The following is an 18,743-nucleotide window of genomic DNA, read 5'->3' as shown; positions in this document are numbered from 1 at the left end:
TTGTCCACATGGTCCTGTGGTGGGTGGTGGGGTAGTCTACTGGTGTTGTTCACATGGTCCTGTGGTGGGGTGGTGGGGTGGTCTACTGGTGTTGTCCACATGGTCCTGTGGTGGGGTGGTCTACTGGTGTTGTCCACATGGTCCTGTGGTGGGGTGGTCTACTGGTGTTGTCCACATGGTCCTGTGGTGGGGTGGTGGGGTGGTATTCAGTCTGGTTGGATAATGTCATTATCTGTAAAGGTAAGAAGTCGATTGTTTGTTTGAAGAGAAGCTTCAAGTCTGTTTCATCACAATGCTCTTAACGTCTTACCAGAAACAGGCTGACAGATTCTTCTGGAGCTGATCATCTCTGCCTCATCTCGAAAAGGAGGGAGATTTTCAGTTTTGGTCCGAGGGCGACATCGGGATTTTGAAATTCAACGGATGCGTTTTTGTGGGACTAATTGTTTGTTATAATCAATTTACAGAGGCCTCCCGTGTGGCGCAGCGGTCTAAGCTACTGCATCGCAGAGCTAGAAGTGTCATTACAGACCCGGGTTCGATCCCAGGCTGTGTCATAACTGGCCGTGACTGAAAGACCCGTGAGGCGGCACATAATTGGCCCATTGTCGTTCGTGTTAGGAGAGGGTTTGGCAGGCCAAGATTTCCTTGTCCCATCGCTCTAGTGCCTCCTGTGGCAGACCAGGCGCATGCACGCTGACACGGTCGCCAGGTGTACGGTGTTTCCTCCGACACATTAGAGCAGCTGGTTTCCGGGGGCATTGTGTCAAGAAACAGTGCTGCTTGGCTGGGTCGTGTTTCGACTTTCGCCTCTCCCGAGTCCTTAGGGGAGTTGCAGCGACGGGACAAGACTGTTACTACCAATTCAGATATCACGAAATTGTGGAGAAAAAAGGGGTAATTTATTTTTATTTTTATGTCTCTTGAACTGCTCGCGGGCCGTACTTTGCCCCCACCCCCTGCTCTAAGGTACATGCAGGACTTGGGCAGGACCTGACAGGAGAACCTTAAATGTTCAACTGCTTGAGCTCTTGTTCCTATAATATCTCGAATGTATTGTGGAGCTCCTGCAGCTAAATATAAGCAGTACTGGAAACCAACATGAGTACCTACACCTAATGTCAATCCATGTCAATCACTGGGTTATATGGAAGAGCAATTGTCTTACTGGTGGGAATAGGACATCATATCACAGGACACTGTCACAACACAACATGCTTGTTTGTTTGAGGCCCTTTTATTATTGGTAAAGACAAACCATTTATTGGGAAAATGGGATATAATTGTGAAAAATGGTATCAAATCAAATTGTATTTGTCACATGTGCCATATAGAACAGATGTAGACTTTACTGTGAAATGCTTACTGACGAGCCCTTTACCAACAACGCAGAATTACAAAGTAAGAATTGAATGGTAAAGAAAATGCAATTGAATTCTGCATCGTTCTATTGTCTTTCTAGTATCAATGTTCCACCAAACTCCATGTCAGGTCAATATAATAATATACATACCCTGGTCTGGCTCTTGATATACCCTGGCCTGTGTGCCAGGCTCTTGATATACCCTGGCCTGTGTGCCAGGCTCTTGAGATACCCTGGCCTGTGCCAGGCTCTTGAGATACCCTGGCCTGTGCCAGGCTCTTGAGATACCCTGGCCTGTGCCAGGCTCTTGAGATACCCTGGCCTGTGCCAGGCTCTTGAGATACCCTGGCCTGTGCCAGGCTCTTGAGATACCCTGGCCTGTGTGCCAGGCTCTTGAGATACCCTGGCCTGTGCCAGGCTCTTGAGATACCCTGGCCTGTGCCAGGCTCTTGAGATACCCTGGCCTGTGTGTCAGGCTCTTGAGATACCCTGGCCTGTGTGCCAGGCTCTTGAGATACCCTGGGCTGTGTGCCAGGCTCTTGAGATACCTTGGCCTGTGTGCCAGGCTCTTGATATACCCTGGCCTGTGTGCCAGGCTCTTGAGATACCCTGGCCTGTGCCAGGCTCTTGAGATACCCTGGCCTGTGCCAGGCTCTTGAGATACCCTGGCCTGTGTGTCAGGCTCTTGAGATACCCTGGCCTGTGTGCCAGGCTCTTGAGATACCTTGGCTTGTGTGCCAGGCTCTTGACAACTTCTTATGGAATTGCCTTTAAGCTTGAAAATGACATTGGAGTTGGCAAAAGCAGAGATCTGGGACCAGGCTATATACAGTGCCTTCGGAAAATATTCAGACCCCTCGACTTTTTCCAAATGTTGTTACGTTACACCCTTATTCTAAAATGTATAAAATAAAAATGTACATAAAGTACCAGTCAAACGTTTGGACACACCTACTCATTCCAGGGGTTTTCTTTATTTTTTAAAACTTTTTTCTACATTGTAGAATTAATAGTGAAGACATCAAAACTATGAAATAACACATATGGAATCATGTAGTAACGAAAAGTGTTAAACAAATGAAAATACATTTGAGATTCTTCAAAGTAGGCACCCTTCGCCTTGATGACAGTTTTTCACACTCTTGGCATGCTCTCAACCAGCTTCATGAGGTAGTCACCTGGAATGCATTTCAATTAACAGGTGTGCCCTGTTAAAAGTTAATTTGTGGAATTTCTTTCCTTCTTAATGCGTTTGAGCCAATCAGTTGTGTTGTGACAAGGTAGGGGAGGTATACAGAAGATAGCCATATTTGGTAAAAGACCAAGTCCATATTATGGCAAGAACAGCTCAAATAAGATAAATGACAGTCCATCATTATTTTAAAACATGAAAGTCAGTCAATACGAAACATTTCAAGAACTTTGAAAGTTTCTTCAAGTGCAGTCGCAAAAACCATCAAGCGCTATGATGAAACTGGCTCTCATGAGGACCTCCACAGGAAAGGAAGACCCAGAGTTACCTCTGCTGCAGAGGATACGTTCACTGGAGTGGTATTTCAGTTTTGATGTCTTCACTTTTATTCTACAATGTAGAAGATAGTAAAATGAAAAGAAAAACCTTTGAATGAGGAGGTGCTCTAAAACCTTTGAATGAGGAGGTGCTCTAAAACTTTTGGCCGGTAGTGTATGTCTTGGACCAGGCTATATATGTATGTCTGTATCTTTTCTGTTGACAATTTATCAGTGTATCATATTTTCTTTATTTCTTGATGTGCATAACTGTTGGCTGACCAGCCGTGCCTGACTTGGGCAGGAGCTCTGTTGGCTGACCAGCCGTGCCTGACTTGGGCAGGAGCTCTGTTGGCTGACCAGCCATGCCTGACTTGGGCAGGAGCTCTGTTGGCTGACCAGCCATGCCTGACTTGGGCAGGAGCTCTGTTGGCTGACCAGCCATGCCTGACTTGGGCAGGAGCTCTGTTGGCTGACCAGCCATGCCTGACTTGGGCAGGAGCTCTGTTGGCAGACCAGATGCCTCTGGGCAGGAGCTGACCAGCCGTGCCTGACTTGGGCAGGAGCTCTGTTGGCTGACCAGCCGTGCTGACTTGGGCAGGAGCTCTGTTGGCTGACCAGCCGTGCCTGACTTGGGCAGGAGCTCTGTTGGCTGACCAGCCGTGCCTGACTTGGGCAGGAGCTCTGTTGGCTGACCAGCCGTGCCTGACTTGGGCAGGAGCTCTGTTGGCTGACCAGCCGTGCCTGACTTGGGCAGGAGCTCTGTTGGCTGACCAGCCGTGCCTGACTTGGGCAGGAGCTCTGTTGGCTGACCAGCCATGCCTGACTTGGGCAGGAGCTCTGTTGGCTGACCAGCCATGCCTGACTTGGGCAGGAGCTCTGTTGGCTGACCAGCCATGCCTGACTTGGGCAGGAGCTCTGTTGGCTGACCAGCCATGCCTGACTTGGGCAGGAGCTTCTGGAGCTGAGTACCAGCCATGCCTGACTTGGGCAGGAGCTCTGTTGGCTGACCAGCCGTGCCTGACTTGGGCAGGAGCTGAGTACCAGCACCTCAAATGTCCCTCTTATCGAATATTAGCTCAAATGTATTGTGAAGCTCCTGCACCTGAATATAAACAGTACCGGCACCTATTTCAGTCCATGTCAAGCACAGCTGGGCAGCGTGGGAGGGAGGGGCTAGCGCTGTTGGTTTTATATAGAGAAAGATAGCTCTGGTCCAGGTTGTGGTTTGTTCTCAACGTCGCCCTGGACCAGAGCTATAGATATTAACACGTCCATTATAGATGTAGTGTATCTCTGCTTTGGTGAACGACAATATAAGCTCTTTGTCTTACTTTATACGTTTGTAATTCTGTGAAATAAAGATTATTATTTTATCACATGCTTGCTCTTTACTATTCTATAGATTACTATTCGAGAGTTGGACAATTATGGGAACTTTACTATTCTGTACATTACTATTAGAGGGTTGGACAATTATGGGAACTTTACTATTCTGTACATTACTATTAGAGAGTTGGACAATTATGGGAACTTACTACTGTTCTGTACATTACTATGTTCTGTACATTACTATTAGAGGGTTGGACAATTATGGGAACTTTACTATTCTGTACATTACTATTAGAGGGTTGGACAATTATGGGAACTTTACTATTCTGTACATTACTATTAGAGGGTTGGACAATTATGGGAACTTTACTATTCTGTACATTACTATTAGAGGTTGGACAATTATGGGAACTTTACTATTCTGTACATTACTATTAGAGAGTTGGACAATTATGGGAACTTTACTGTTCTGTACATTACTATTAGAGGGTTGGACAATTATGGGAACTTTACTATTCTGTACATTACTATTAGAGGGTTGGACAATTATGGGAACTTTACTATTCTGTACATTACTATTAGAGGGTTGGACAATTATGGGAACTTTCCCAAACTTCCCAGGTTTTCCAGAAACCCTGGATGGAGGAGTCCTTGATTTCCTGCTTATGCCCCGCCCCCATTTATAACCACATTACCATAGATAACATCAATGAATCATATTTGGTATAGATTTGAACAATAGACTTGTTTATATTGCTCTAAGTGGTCCTTCCATCCTGTGGTCAGCCTTACCCTCCTGATCCCCTAAAGGACAAGTCTAGTAAAACCCCATAACAAGACAGCCCTGCTCTCCTCAACAGCGCCATTTTGGGGTTATTCCACTTGGCCCCTGAAACGGACTGTCCTGTCAAAGTCCCATAACCCTCCTCTCCCTGACAGTCCCATAACCCTCCTCTCCCTGACAGTCCCATAACCCTCCTCTCCCTGACAGTCCCATAACCCTCCTCTCCCTGACAGTCCCATAACCCTCCTCTCCCTGACAGTCCCATAACCCTCCTCTCCCTGACAGTCCCATAACCCTCCTCTCCCTGACAGAACATGCCCAATCAATATGAATGCATCTGATTATTATAATATTTTCATCAGAAAAGGCAGGAATTCTGTCTACCAGTGACAGAATGTTGATTTAAAAGTTGAATAGGTATTTTTACAAATAGATGTTTTGAACCTTTACGTTGTAACTGCTTCTGTGTATCAGTCTGTTTCTACAGAGATGGAGAGAGGACACTGTCCTTCCTGGTAGTAGTAGTAACAGAACCCGATTACTACCACTGACACACACAGATTCTTCTGAGATGGAGAGAGGACACTGTCCTTCCTAGTAGTAGTAGTAACAGAACCCGATTACTACCACTGACACACACAGATTCTACTGAAATGGCCTTCTCTATTTAACTGCAGTCACTGACCCTCCTTAAGGCTAAGTGCCCTGCTTACAGGAAACAAGCTGCCCCGGTCAGACAGGAAGGACAGTGTCCTCTGTCCAGGACAGGAACTGGTGCCAAGACAGCCAGAGGCAGAGTGGAACAACCTCGCATAGACAGAAGTGTTATGGGACTTTGTTAGGGAGAGGAGGGTTATGGGATTCTTTCAGGGAGAGGAGGGTTATGGGATTTTTCAGGGAGAGGAGGGTTATGGGATTCTTTCAGGGAGAGGAGGGTTATGGGATTCTTTCAGGGAGAGGAGGGTTATGGGATTCTTTCAGGGAGAGGAGGGTTATGGGATTCTTTCAGGGAGAGGAGGGTTATGGGATTCTTTCAGGGAGAGGAGGAGGGTTATGGGATTCTTTCAGCGAGAGGAGGGTTATGGGATTCTTTCAGCGAGAGGAGGGTTATGGGATTCTTTCAGGGAGAGGAGGGTTATGGGATTCTTTCAGGGAGAGGAGGGTTATGGTATTCTTTCAGGGAGAGGGGGGTTATGGTATTCTTTCAGGGAGAGGATGGTTATGGGATTCTTTCAGGGAGAGGAGGGTTATGGGATTCTTTCAGGGAGAGGAGGGTTATGGGATTCTTTCAGGGAGAGGAGGGTTATGGGATTCTTTCAGGGAGAGGAGGGTTATGGGATTCTTTCAGGGAGAGGAGGGTTATGGGATTCTTTCAGGGAGAGGAGGGTTATGGGATTCTTTCAGGGAGAGGAGGGTTATGGGATTCTTTCAGGGAGAGGAGGGTTATGGGATTCTTTCAGGGAGATCAGGGAGAGGAGGGTTATGGGATTCTTTCAGGGAGAGGAGGGTTATGGGATTCTTTCAGGGAGAGGAGGGTTATGGGATTCTTTCAGGGAGGAGGGTTATGGGATTCTTTCAGGGAGAGGAGGGTTATGGGATTCTTTCAGGGAGAGGAGTGTTATGGGATTCTTTCAGGGAGAGGAGGGTTATTGGGACTTTCAGGGAAACCATTTCTGTATGGATCTACACTTTGTGCACAGTGGCACTAACATGCTGAAACAGGAAAGGGCCTTTCAGTTGCAAGCACAGAATTTATGGGACTGTCCAGGGAGAAGAGGGTTTGGGACTGTCAGGGAGAGGAGGGTTATGGCTTAAGGAGGGTCAATTCCAATTTATCCCAAAGGTTTCAATGGGGTTGAGGTCAGTGGTAGTGCAGGTCGGGTTCTGTTATTCCACACAAATCTGGACAAACCATTTCTGTATGGATCTCTACACTTTGTGCACATTGGCACTAACATGCTGAAACAGGAAAGGGCCTTCCCCAAAAAGTTGCAAGCACAGAATTGTTGTAAGCACCTTCCTGTCCGACCGGGGCAGCATTTCCTGTTGGCCCCCAATGTGGAACAAAGGGCACTTAGCCTTAAGGAGGGTCAATGACTGCAGTTAAATAGAGAAGGCCATTTCAGTAGAATCTGTGTGTGTCAGTGGTAGTAATCGGGTTCTGATTTAGATACTACCAGGAAGTGACTGTTCCACTGGATGTCCATGAATCAGTAGAATCTGTAAGAGCGTCTGTAAATCAGTAAATATAAATGTGGGTTCTGTTACTACTACTACCAGGAAGGACAGTGTCCTCTCTCCATCTCAGTAGAATCTGTGTGTGTCAGTGGTAGTAATCAGGTTCTGTTACTACTACTACCAGGAAGGACAGTGTCCTCTCTCCATCTCAGTAGAGACAGACTGATACACAGAAGCAGTTACAACGTAAAGGTTCAAAACAACATTCTGTCACTGGTAGACAGAATTCCTGCCTCTTCTGATGAAAATATTATAATAATCAGATGCATTCATATTGATTGGGCATGTTGTTATGAGGAGGCAGACTCCTGTTGTATCTTGGAAGCTCCTCCGAGGCCTTGCTCCGAGCGCAGACTAGCGGCAGACTGATTCCTACCAACATGTATTATTCCAGTGTATCTCGAGCAACACCCACTCACACCCATAAACCGCTTCAAAGTCCACACGGACACATTACTTAGCATACCGAGTCGTCCAGGGCACAGATTTATTTTGGGAAAAAAACAACTTTGAATCCATCCAGTCTTTACAACACAAGGTACCAATATCAAAATAAGATATACACTATATATATATACAAAAGTATGTGGACACCCTTTAAATGAGTGGATTTGGCTCCATCAGCCACACCCGTTCATAACAGTATTAAAATAATGTATAATTGAGCACACCGCCATGCAATCTCCATAGACAAACATTGCCAGTAGAGCAGTCATAGGATGCCACCTTTCCAACAAGTCAATAAGTCAAATTTCTGCCCTGGTCAACTTTAAGTGCTGTATTGTGAAGTTGAAAAGTCTAGGAGCAACAACGGCTCAGCTGTGAAGTGGTAGGCCACACAAGCTCACAGAACGGGATCGCCGAGTGCTGAAGCATCGTCTGTCCTCGGTTGCAACACTCACTACAGAGTTCCAAACTGCCTCTGGAAGCAACGTCATGTTAAGAACGGTTTGTCTGAAGCTTCATGAAATGGGTTTCCATGGCCGAGCAGCCACACACAAGCCTAAGATCACCATGCGCAATGCCAAGCGTCGGCTGGAGTGGTTTAAAGTTCGCCGACTTTGGAGCAGTGGAAACGCTTCACCATCTGGCAGTCCAACGGACGAATCTGGGTTTGGCGGATGCCAGGAGAACACTACCTGCCCCAACACAGCTGTAAAGTTTGGTGGAGGAGGAATAATGTTCTGGGGCTGTTGTTCATGGTTCAGGCCTCTTTAGTTCCAGTGAAGGGAAATCCTAACGCTACAGCATAACAATGACATTCTAGATGATTCTGTGCTTCCAACTTTGTGGCAACAGTTTGGGGAAGACCATTTCCTGTTCCAGGTTGACAATGTCCCTGTGCACAAAGAGAAGTTCATACAGAAATGGTTTGTTGATATCAGTGTGGAAGAACTTGACTGGCCTGCACAGAGCCCTGACCTCACCCCCATCAAACAACTTTCAGATGAATTGGAACGCCGACTCCGAGCCAGGCCTAATCGCCCAACATCAGTGTCCAACCTCACTAATGCTCTTGTGGCTGACTGGAAGCAAGTCCCCACATCAATGTTCCAACAGGTAGTGGAAAGCCTTCCCAGAAAGAGGCTGTTATAGCAGCAAAGAGGGGACCAACTCCATATTAATGCCCATGATTTTGGAACGAGATGTTGGACGAGCAGGTGTCCACATACTGTTGGTCAGTGTAGTGTACTTAACATTTAAAATTCAAATTCAATAAATAATATTCAAACAAATCAAATGGTGAAATAAATACATGTGAATGATGAAACATATTTCATTCAGTACACACTGTGAATAAAGACAGCAGCAATTATCATCTTGACGCATAATGATAATGGACATGACATATGGTTAAACATAATAAGTTGACTCATTGATGCCCTCTGCAGGCCAGGTGGTCAAACTGCAGCACACAGCCACAGTATATTCCTAAATCAAATCAAATTTTATTTGTCACATACACATGGTTAGCAGATGTTAATGCGAGTTAATGCGAGTGTAGCACAAGTGCACAATTTAGCGAAACATTTTGCAAAGCAACAAGTTTTGCAACAAAAAAAAAAAGTGTTTATTTTTAGACAAGTTCAGGTTAAATCCCAGGCCTGTTTTAAATCGATCTTACTCCGTTCAGTACCTAGTGAATATACCCACAGCTGTTCACCCTCTCATCAGAACACCGACTGATACAACTCAAATACTAAGATCACAAAGTAGGAACATATTAAAGGAATGTTTAAACAGCGTTTCTCCAAATGTCATCTTCCCTCGATTATATAGATAAAAACATATCTCAACACAGAAAGCCTCGGTCTTTCCTAAAAACACATGTTAAAACATGACATCACCTAATGAGTACTACATCATCACTAACATCAGGCAGCAACTGGAGGCTCCACCAATAAGAAACACTTATAATGTACTGCTCCGTTCCCTAGAACCTTCAGCTTCATAATGTACTGCTCTGTTCCCTGGGACCTTCAGCTTCATAATGTACTGCTCTGTTCCCTAGAACCTTCAGCTTCATAATGTACTTCAGCTTCTCCCTGAGGACCTTCAGCTTCATAATGTACTGCTCTGTTCCATGGGACCTTCAGCTTCATAATGTACTGCTCTGTTCCCTGGGACCTTCAGCTTCATAATGTACTGCTCTGTTCCCTGGGACCTTCAGCTTCATAATGTACTGCTCTGTTCCCTGGGACCTTCAGCTTCATAATGTACTGCTCTGTTCCTGGGACCTTCAGCTTCATAATGTACTGCTCTGTTCCCTGGGACCCTTCAGACCTTCAGCTTCATAATGTACTGCTCTGTTCCCTGGGACCCTTCATAAGTAACCTTCAGCTTCATAATGTACTGCTCTGTTCCCTGGGACCTTCAGCTTCATAATGTACTGCTCTGTCCCTAGGACCTTCAGCTTCATAATGTACTGCTCTGTTCCTAGGACCTTCAGCTTCATAATGTACTGCTCTGTTCCCGAGGACCTTCAGCTTCATAATGTACTGCTCTGTTCCCTAGGACCTTCAGCTTCATAATGTACTGCTCTGTTCCCGAGGACCTTCAGCTTCATAATGTACTGCTCTGCTCCCTGGGACCTTCAGCTTCATAATGTACTGCTCTGTTCCCTGGGACCTTCAGCTTCATAATGTACTGCTCTGTTCCCTGGGACCTTCAGCTTCATAATGTACTGCTCTGTTCCCTGGGACCTTCAGCTTCATAATGTACTGCTCTGTTCCCTGGGACCTTCAGCTTCATAATGTACTGCTCTGTTCCCTGGGACCTTCAGCTTCATAATGTACTGCTCTGTTCCTGGGACCTTCAGCTTCATAATGTACTGCTCTGTTCCCTGGGACCTTCAGCTTCATAATGTACTGCTCTGTTCCCTAGGACCTTCAGCTTCATAATGTACTGCTCTGTTCCCTGGGACCTTCAGCTTCATAATGTACTGCTCCGTTCCCTAGAACCTTCAGCTTCATAATGTACTGCTCTGTTCCCTGGGACCTTCAGCTTCATAATGTACTGCTCTGTTCCCTAGAACCTTGCTTCATAATGTACTTGGGACCTTCAGCTTCATAATGTACTGCTCTGTTCCCTGGGACCTTCAGCTTCATAATGTACTGCTCTGTTCCCTGGGACCTTCAGCTTCATAATGTACTGCTCTGTTCCCTGGGACCTTCAGCTTCATAATGTACTGCTCTGTTCCCTGGGACCTTCAGCTTCATAAACTGCTCTGACCTTCCCTGGGACCTTCAGCTTCATAATGTACTGCTCTGTTCCCTGGGACCTTCAGCTTCATAATGTACTGCTCTGTTCCCTAGGACCTTCAGCTTCATAATGTACTGCTCTGTTGCGTTGGACCTTCCAGTCCATCCAAGTGGACACTTCAGGAGAAGAGTAGAGAATTATAATGTCGCCTTTCCATTTGACCCCATCAGTAAAATACCCTCGTACAAACATCTCTCCTTACATTCTGCTTAGCTACACTGACAGCACAGCAGTAATCCGTCTGGTAATTACAAGGCTATAAAATACCTCACAGCTCGACATCAAGCACTTCCACACTGACAGTCACACAGGACACAGCCTGAGAGTGACGGACTGGAGGAGGGAGGAGGCAGTTTAGTGGGGAGGTGGAGGAGGAAGGGAGGAGGCAGTTTAGTGGGGAGGTGGAGGAGGGAGGGAGGAGGCAGTTTAGTGGGGAGGTGGAGGGAGGGAGGGAGGAGGCAGTTTAGTGGGGAGGTGGTGGAGGGAGGGAGGAGGCAGTTTAGTGGGGGAGGTGGTGGAGGGAGGGAGGAGGCAGTTTAGTGGGGAGGTGGTGGAGGGAGGGAGGAGGCAGTTTAGTGGGGAGGTGGTGGAGGGAGGGAGGAGGCAGTTTAGTGGGGAGGTGGTGGAGGGAGGGAGGAGGCAGTTTAGTGGGGAGGTGGTGGAGGGAGGGAGGAGGCAGTTTAGTGGGGAGGTGGTGGAGGGAGGAGGCAGTTTAGTGGGGAGGTGGTGGAGGGAGGGAGGAGGCAGTTTAGTGGGGAGGTGGTGGAGGGAGGAGGCAGTTTAGTGGGGAGGTGGTGGAGGGAGGAGGCAGTTTAGTGGGGAGGTGGATGAGGGAGGGAGGAGGCAGTTTAGTGGGGAGGTGGAGGAGGAAGAAGACGTGATCACTCCCGTGGTGTGAAGAAAATAGACGAGTGAGGCTGAGGCATTGTGGGGTTTACCGGTGTACCAAATGGCACCTTATTCCCTTCATAGTGCACTTCTATTGACCAGAGCCCTATTCCCTATATAGTGCACTACTTTAGACCAGAGCCCTATTCCCTATATAGTGCACTACTTTAGACCAGATCCCTATAGAATCCTATTCCCTATATAGTATACTACTATTGACCAGAGCCCTATTCACTATATGGGGAATAGGGCTCTGGTCAGAGCATAGGGAATAGGGTTCCTATTCACTATATGGGGAATAGGGCTCTGGTCTGTAGTAGTGCACTATATAGGGAATAGGGTTCTGGTCAATAGTAGTGCACTATATAGGGAATAGGGTTCTGGTCAATAGTAGTGCACTACATAGGGAATAGGGTGCTATTAGGGAGGCGTAGTGTGGGCCCTTCCTTCCATCAGATGTCAATGGCGATGCCGTGCTTGGTGGAGATCACGTCTCGAGTTCCTGTCAGGTACATGAGCACAGAGCACAGGTGTGGCAGGGTGGCTGTGATGCTCACATACAGCCAATAGGAGATGGGGGCCGTGTTGCCGAACGGACACACCCACAGGCCATGGCGGACCCCGTCTCGGATGTGGTGTGAGGCGAGGGAGATAAACAGCAGCCAGGGTAGAGAGCACCACGAGTCCTTGAGCCTGCCCAGCCACAGCACCAGCCTCAGAGAGAAGCAGAGGACCGGGATTAGAGAGGAGCAGTGGAGGGGGGGGCGGTGGGGCAAGCTGGTGGCTGCCTGCAGGAGGAAACAGGCAGAAAACATAGGTTATTGTTTATGTTTCTTCATAAACACTGTGGGCAAGATTCCCAGACACAGATTAGGCCTAGTACTGAACTAAGGTTGTTCCAATGGAGATCTTCATTGAGCTTATTAGTCCTAATCTTTTGTCTGTGAAAATGTAGCACACTAATCTGAAAACCAAAGGGAGAACTTTACAGAAATCTTTCTTACTTTGAGCGACAGAGAGCCAGCCATATGGAAATGATCCAGGTCTATAACAGAGGCCAGTATCCCCGCTAAGATAACTTCATAGAAGTCACTCTTCTTCTTGAGGCCAATGACGATAGCCCAGGACCAGAGGCCTATCAGACAATGGACGGTGTTGTCCAGAACTGCCCGCAGCCACAGGTGCTGTTGGAGTAGGGTCAGCTGCATGACGTGGTCAGCCAGCACACAGAAGGCCCCCAGCGCAGTGCTGGCCAGTAGGGAGGCAGAGGAGAAGGTCTGGAGCAATGCCTGGGCTTTCTCAGTCTCCACGGCCAGGCTCAGGGGCATGGAGCCGCCCGTACCCCCAGCAGAGGAGGATGAGTCCAGCTTGGAGTGATACCCTCGCATGGCGCTTCTGGAGGGAGGAGGTCCACTTCCATAAGAGGTCAGCAACACCTAGATGGCAAACTAGAAGACAGTATACTGTAAACATAAATGACACATGATGTAACTAGCTCTAGTCCAGGGTAACATCATTGATAAGGCATGATGGAACTAGCTCTGGTCCAGGGTAACATTGATAAGGCATGATGGAACTAGCTCTGGTCCAGGGTAACATTGATAAGGCATGATGGAACTAGCTCTGGTCCAGGGTAACATCATTGATAAGGCATGATGGAACTAGCTCTGGTCCAGGGTAACATCATTGATAAGGCATGATGGAACTAGCTCTAGTCCAGGGTAACATTGATAAGGCATGATGGAACTAGCTCTGGTCCAGGGTAACATCATTGATAAGGCATGATGGAACTAGCTCTGGTCCAGGGTAACATTGATAAGGCATGATGGAACTAGCTCTGGTCCAGGGTAACATCATTGATAAGGCATGATGGAACTAGCTCTGGTCCAGGGTAACATTGATAAGGCATGATGGAACTAGCTCTAGTCCAGGGTAACATCATTGATAAGGCATGATGGAACTAGCTCTGGTCCAGGGTAACATTGATAAGGCATGATGGAACTAGCTCTGGTCCAGGGTAACATTGATAAGGCATGATGGAACTAGCTCTAGTCCAGGGTAACATCATTGATAAGGCATGATGGAACTAGCTCTGGTCCAGGGTAACATTGATAAGGCATGATGGAACTAGCTCTGGTCCAGGGTAACATCATTGATAAGGCATGATGGAACTAGCTCTAGTCCAGGGTAACATTGATAAGGCATGATGGAACTAGCTCTGGTCCAGGGTAACATCATTGATAAGGCATGATGGAACTAGCTCTGGTCCAGGGTAACATCATTGATAAGGCATGATGGAACTAGCTCTGGTCCAGGGTAACATCATTGATAAGGCATGATGGAACTAGCTCTAGTCCAGGGTAACACCATTGATAAGGCCATGATGGAACTAGCTCTGGTCCAGGGTAACATCATTGATAAGGCCATGATGGAACTAGCTCTGGTCCAGGGTAACATTGATAAGGCATGATGGAACTAGCTCTAGTCCAGGGTAACACCATTGATAAGGCCATGATGGAACTAGCTCTGGTCCAGGGTAACATCATTGATAAGGCCATGATGGAACTAGCTCTGGTCCAGGGTAACATTGATAAGGCATGATGGAACTAGCTCTGGTCCAGGGTAACATTGATAAGGCATGATGGATCTAGCTCTAGTCCAGGGTAACATCATTGATAAGGCCATGATGGAACTAGCTCTGGTCCAGGGTAACATTGATAAGGCATGATGGAACTAGCTCTGGTCCAGGGTAACATTGATAAGGCATGATGGAACTAGCTCTGGTCCAGGGTGTTTATGTGACGCTGGCTGATGCTGTGCCTTGAAGAAGGCTCAACATCAGAAACCTGCTAGTAATTGTCCTGGACCAGAGCTGGAATCGAACCTCCACTGATCTAGACTTTAGCATAAAGTCACGTGGTGTTTTTACTCTCTCTCTCCCCTTTTGATAACTGCCCCTTTAAGAAGTCACTGTGAATCATGATCTCTAAATAAATGTCTATCCTTCTGGAACTGAGGATATATGTAGGTCAGGCCAGGCTCACAGTAACCTGGGTTCAATTCATCAGTGCACACCGTAGCAAAACGTTTAGAAACAGTCCCTCTGTTTCAGTCTTCTTCCATTTGGTGCCTTGTGAATATGACCCTGAATTAGCCTGACTATATACTAGAATAGGTTATACAATGTGCATAAATCATTTCTTCAATTCATCTACCATTGTACATCCAAAAGAAAAGTCACTGGCATCAATAAAAGGCTTGATCTTTCCACAGAGATACAGACAGGCCTGAATGGTGAGAGTTCCCAGGGAAAGGCTCCTTATTTGACTCCTTGTGTAACAGGATGTTTGATGGAAGAATACAGATAACTGCTGGTGGGAATTTCTTCTTGCTTTTGTGATGTTTTGAGGTAAACACATCTGTTTGATGTACAAAACGCAAGCATAGGCAGAATTCAACTCATGCATCTGGTTGAAGCTGGCGAACCAGCCGTGAAAATAGTTGCTTGTCTGTTTAGATGAGCAGAAGACTGGGGACCAAGACACCTGCATTGCTTTGCTGTTTGGGGTTTCAGGCTGGGTTTCTGTACAGCACGTAACATCGGCTGATGTAAAAAAAAATGGCTTTAGAAAACACATTTGATTGATTGATTTGTGACTGAGAAATAACTACGTTAGGTTAAAAAAATACTTCATAGTGTTAAAAAAAATATATATCAAAAAGTTGATATCACGACGTTAACCAGCTGGATAACAAACTAACTATTGGATCAGTTTAGACTGTGCAACATCACGTGAAAAACAAAAACAAAAATTTTTTAGATTGAATCATCTTGAAATGATTCATTAAATTAATGAATTTAGCTAGCTAGGTCATTTATTAGCTATGTAATGCTAGCTAATAACAGCTAGCTAAGGAATCCCGCTCCTATCTGAGAAACCTTATAGACTACAGACAGGTGTTTTGAGTACCAAGATTTAGCAAATGTGATAAGGCCAAAGTTATTCAAATGAAATAACGCCGTTGATCAAAACGACACACAATACTTTGTCACTTACCCCATTGTAGCTAAATTCGTTTATCAACTGTAAGCTAGCGACGGTCCGTCCGCACAGTTTCTACCTTCCTTAACCAAGAGGCGCAGCAATACGGGACTTCCGGGTGCGACTGAGAAACAGATCAAACAGACCAGAACGGCGTTTGGGGTTTCAGAAGTCAATGAGAGAATTTAAAACTTCTTCCGTAGTTGTTCATTTTCTCGAAATCTAAAAACACAACCTGGATTCGGGTTAATGTATGAAGTAGTTGAACATGTTATTACCCCGAACGTCGTGAAGCTGACAAAATATTATATTTACATTTATGTCAAAAGTAACTTTATATCTAGGGACTGACGTTTATTTTTGAAGGACTGCACATGCGCAGTTCTGCACGATAAAGACCCGATCACGTGTTTCTACCCGGGAGTTTAAGCGAGCGAACGTCGCCATGACACGTGATCGGGGATTTCTATTGAAGAAGCAGTTTCAGCCTATCTTCATACAGTACTGTCTTTGGTCTGTTTGTGTCTGTCTGTGGATTGTAGAGAGAAAAAAACACTCTCCAGTTCCGCTTCCCTTAGAAAACATAATTGGTGGAAAGAGCTGTCAGTAATTTATTACGGAAGAATGAATGTCCAATCATGGATGAGATTGGTCCAACCATAATCATTAGTGTATCTTTTGTTTGGCACACTGCAAACATATTCTTAAAAGAACATTTCTAATCAAATTAAATCTAAATGTATTGGTCAAATACACATATTTGCGGGTGTGGCAAAATGCTTGTGTTCCTAGCTCCAACAGTGCAGTAATATCTAACTAAATGCTTGTGTTCCTGGCTCCAACAGTGCAGTAATATCTAACTAAATGCTTGTGTTCCTGGCTCCAACAGTACAGTAATATCTAACTAAATGCTTGTGTTCCTGGCTCCAACAGTACAGTAATATCTAACTAAATGCTTGTGGTACTGGCTCCAACAGTGCAGTAGTATCTAACTAAATGCTTGTGTTCCTAGCTCCAACAGTAGTATCTAACTAAATGCTTGTGTTCCTAGCTCCAACAGTAGTATCTAACTAAATGCTTGTGTTCCTAGCTCCAACAGTAATATCTAACTAAATGCCTGTGTTCCTAGCTCCAACAGTACAGTAATATCTAACTAAATGCTTGTGTTCCTAGCTCCAACAGTGCAGTAATATCTAACTAAATGCTTGTGTTCCTGGCTCCAACAGTGCAGTAATATCTAACTAAATGCTTGTGTTCCTAGCTCCAACAGTGCAGTAATATCTAACTAAATGCTTGTGTTCCTGGCTCCAACAGTGCAGTAGTATCTAACTAAATGCTTGTGTTCCTAGCTCCAACAGTGCAGTAATGTCTAACTAAATGCTTGTGTTCCTGGCTCCAACAGTACAGTAATATCTAGCTAAATGCTTGTGTTCCTAGCTCCAACAGTGCAGTAGTATCTAACTAAATGCTTGTGTTCCTAGCTCCAACAGTGCAGTAGTATCTAACTAAATGCTTGTGTTCCTGGCTCCAACAGTGCAGTAATATCTAACTAAATGCTTGTGTTCCTGGCTCCAACAGTGCAGTAATATCTAACTAAATGCTTGTGTTCCTGGCTCCAACAGTGCAGTAGTATCTAACTAAATGCTTGTGTTCCTAGCTCCAACAGTACAGTAATATCTAACTAAATGCTTGTGTTCCTGGCTCCAACAGTGCAGTAGTATCTAACTAAATGCTTGTGTTCCTAGCTCCAACAGTGCAGTAATATCTAACTAAATGCTTGTGTTCCTGGCTCCAACAGTGCAGTAGTATCTAACTAAATGCTTGTGTTCCTAGCTCCAACAGTACAGTAATATCTAACTAAATGCTTGTGTTCCTGGCTCCAACAGTGCAGTAGTATCTAACTAAATGCTTGTGTTCCTAGCTCCAACAGTGCAGTAGTATCTAACTAAATGCTTGTGTTCCTAGCTCCAACAGTACAGTAATATCTAACTAAATGCTTGTGTTCCTAGCTCCAACAGTGCAGTAGTATCTAACTAAATGCTTGTGTTTCTAGCTCCAACAGTGCAGTAATATCTAACTAAATGCTTGTGTTCCTGGCTCCAACAGTGCAGTAGTATCTAACTAAATGCTTGTGTTCCTGTCTCCAACAGTGCAGTAATATCTAACTAAATGCTTGTGTTCCTAGCTCCAACAGTGCAGTAGTATCTAACTAAATGCTTGTGTTCCTAGCTCCAACAGTGCAGTAGTATCTAACTAAATGCTTGTGTTCCTGGCTCCAACAGTGCAGTAGTATCTAACTAAATGCTTGTGTTCCTGTCTCCAACAGTGCAGTAGTATCTAACTAAATGCTTGTGTTCCTAGCTCCAACAGTGCAGTAATATCTAACTAAATGCTTGTGTTCCTGGCTCCAACAGTGCAGTAGTATCTAACTAAATGCTTGTGTTCCTGGCTCCAACAGTGCAGTAATATCTAACTAAATGCTTGTGTTCCTAGCTCCAACAGTGCAGTAGTATCTAACTAAATGCTTGTGTTCCTGGCTCCAACAGTGCAGTAGTATCTAACTAAATGCTTGTGTTCCTGTCTCCAACAGTGCAGTAGTATCTAACTAAATGCTTGTGTTCCTAGCTCCAACAGTACAGTAATATCTAACTAAATGCTTGTGTTCCTGTCTCCAACAGTGCAGTAGTATCTAACTAAATGCTTGTGTTCCTAGCTCCAACAGTACAGTAATATCTAACTAAATGCTTGTGTTCCTGGCTCCAACAGTGCAGTAATATCTAACAATACAGAACAATACACAAACATCTAAAAAAGTAAAATAATG

The 18,743-nt window shown here is 45.5% G+C and overlaps 1 protein-coding gene across 8 annotated transcripts; it reads right to left on the bottom strand.

The window, feature by feature from the left end:
* Window positions 1-9,239: 9,239 nt before the first annotated feature.
* tmem267 (transmembrane protein 267) lies at window positions 9,240-16,087 on the bottom strand. 8 transcript variants are annotated; one of them, XR_006832466.1, is made up of 6 exons: window positions 15,935-16,087; window positions 12,881-13,324; window positions 12,398-12,664; window positions 11,008-11,321; window positions 10,577-10,761; window positions 9,240-9,741 (listed from the first exon to the last, which is right to left on the bottom strand). XR_006832466.1 is itself a non-coding variant. In XM_046305365.1 (4 exons), the coding sequence occupies exons 2-4, from the start codon at window positions 13,262-13,264 to the stop codon at window positions 11,292-11,294; spliced, it is 681 nt and encodes a 226-aa protein (XP_046161321.1). In that variant the 5' UTR covers window positions 13,265-13,324; window positions 15,935-16,087; the 3' UTR covers window positions 10,801-11,291. The 8 variants fall into 8 exon arrangements, 2 of the variants coding, with proteins under 2 accessions (XP_046161321.1, XP_046161320.1); XR_006832467.1 differs by having other exon boundaries at window positions 11,045-11,321; XR_006832469.1 differs by having other exon boundaries at window positions 9,240-9,667; window positions 10,688-10,761; window positions 11,045-11,321.
* Window positions 16,088-18,743: the final 2,656 nt, after the last annotated feature.

The sequence above is a fragment of the Oncorhynchus gorbuscha genome, linkage group LG16 (assembly GCF_021184085.1).
Source record: "Oncorhynchus gorbuscha isolate QuinsamMale2020 ecotype Even-year linkage group LG16, OgorEven_v1.0, whole genome shotgun sequence".
Taxonomy (NCBI): Eukaryota; Metazoa; Chordata; class Actinopteri; order Salmoniformes; family Salmonidae; genus Oncorhynchus; species Oncorhynchus gorbuscha.
This window is presented reverse-complemented; position numbering and strand designations above follow the sequence as displayed.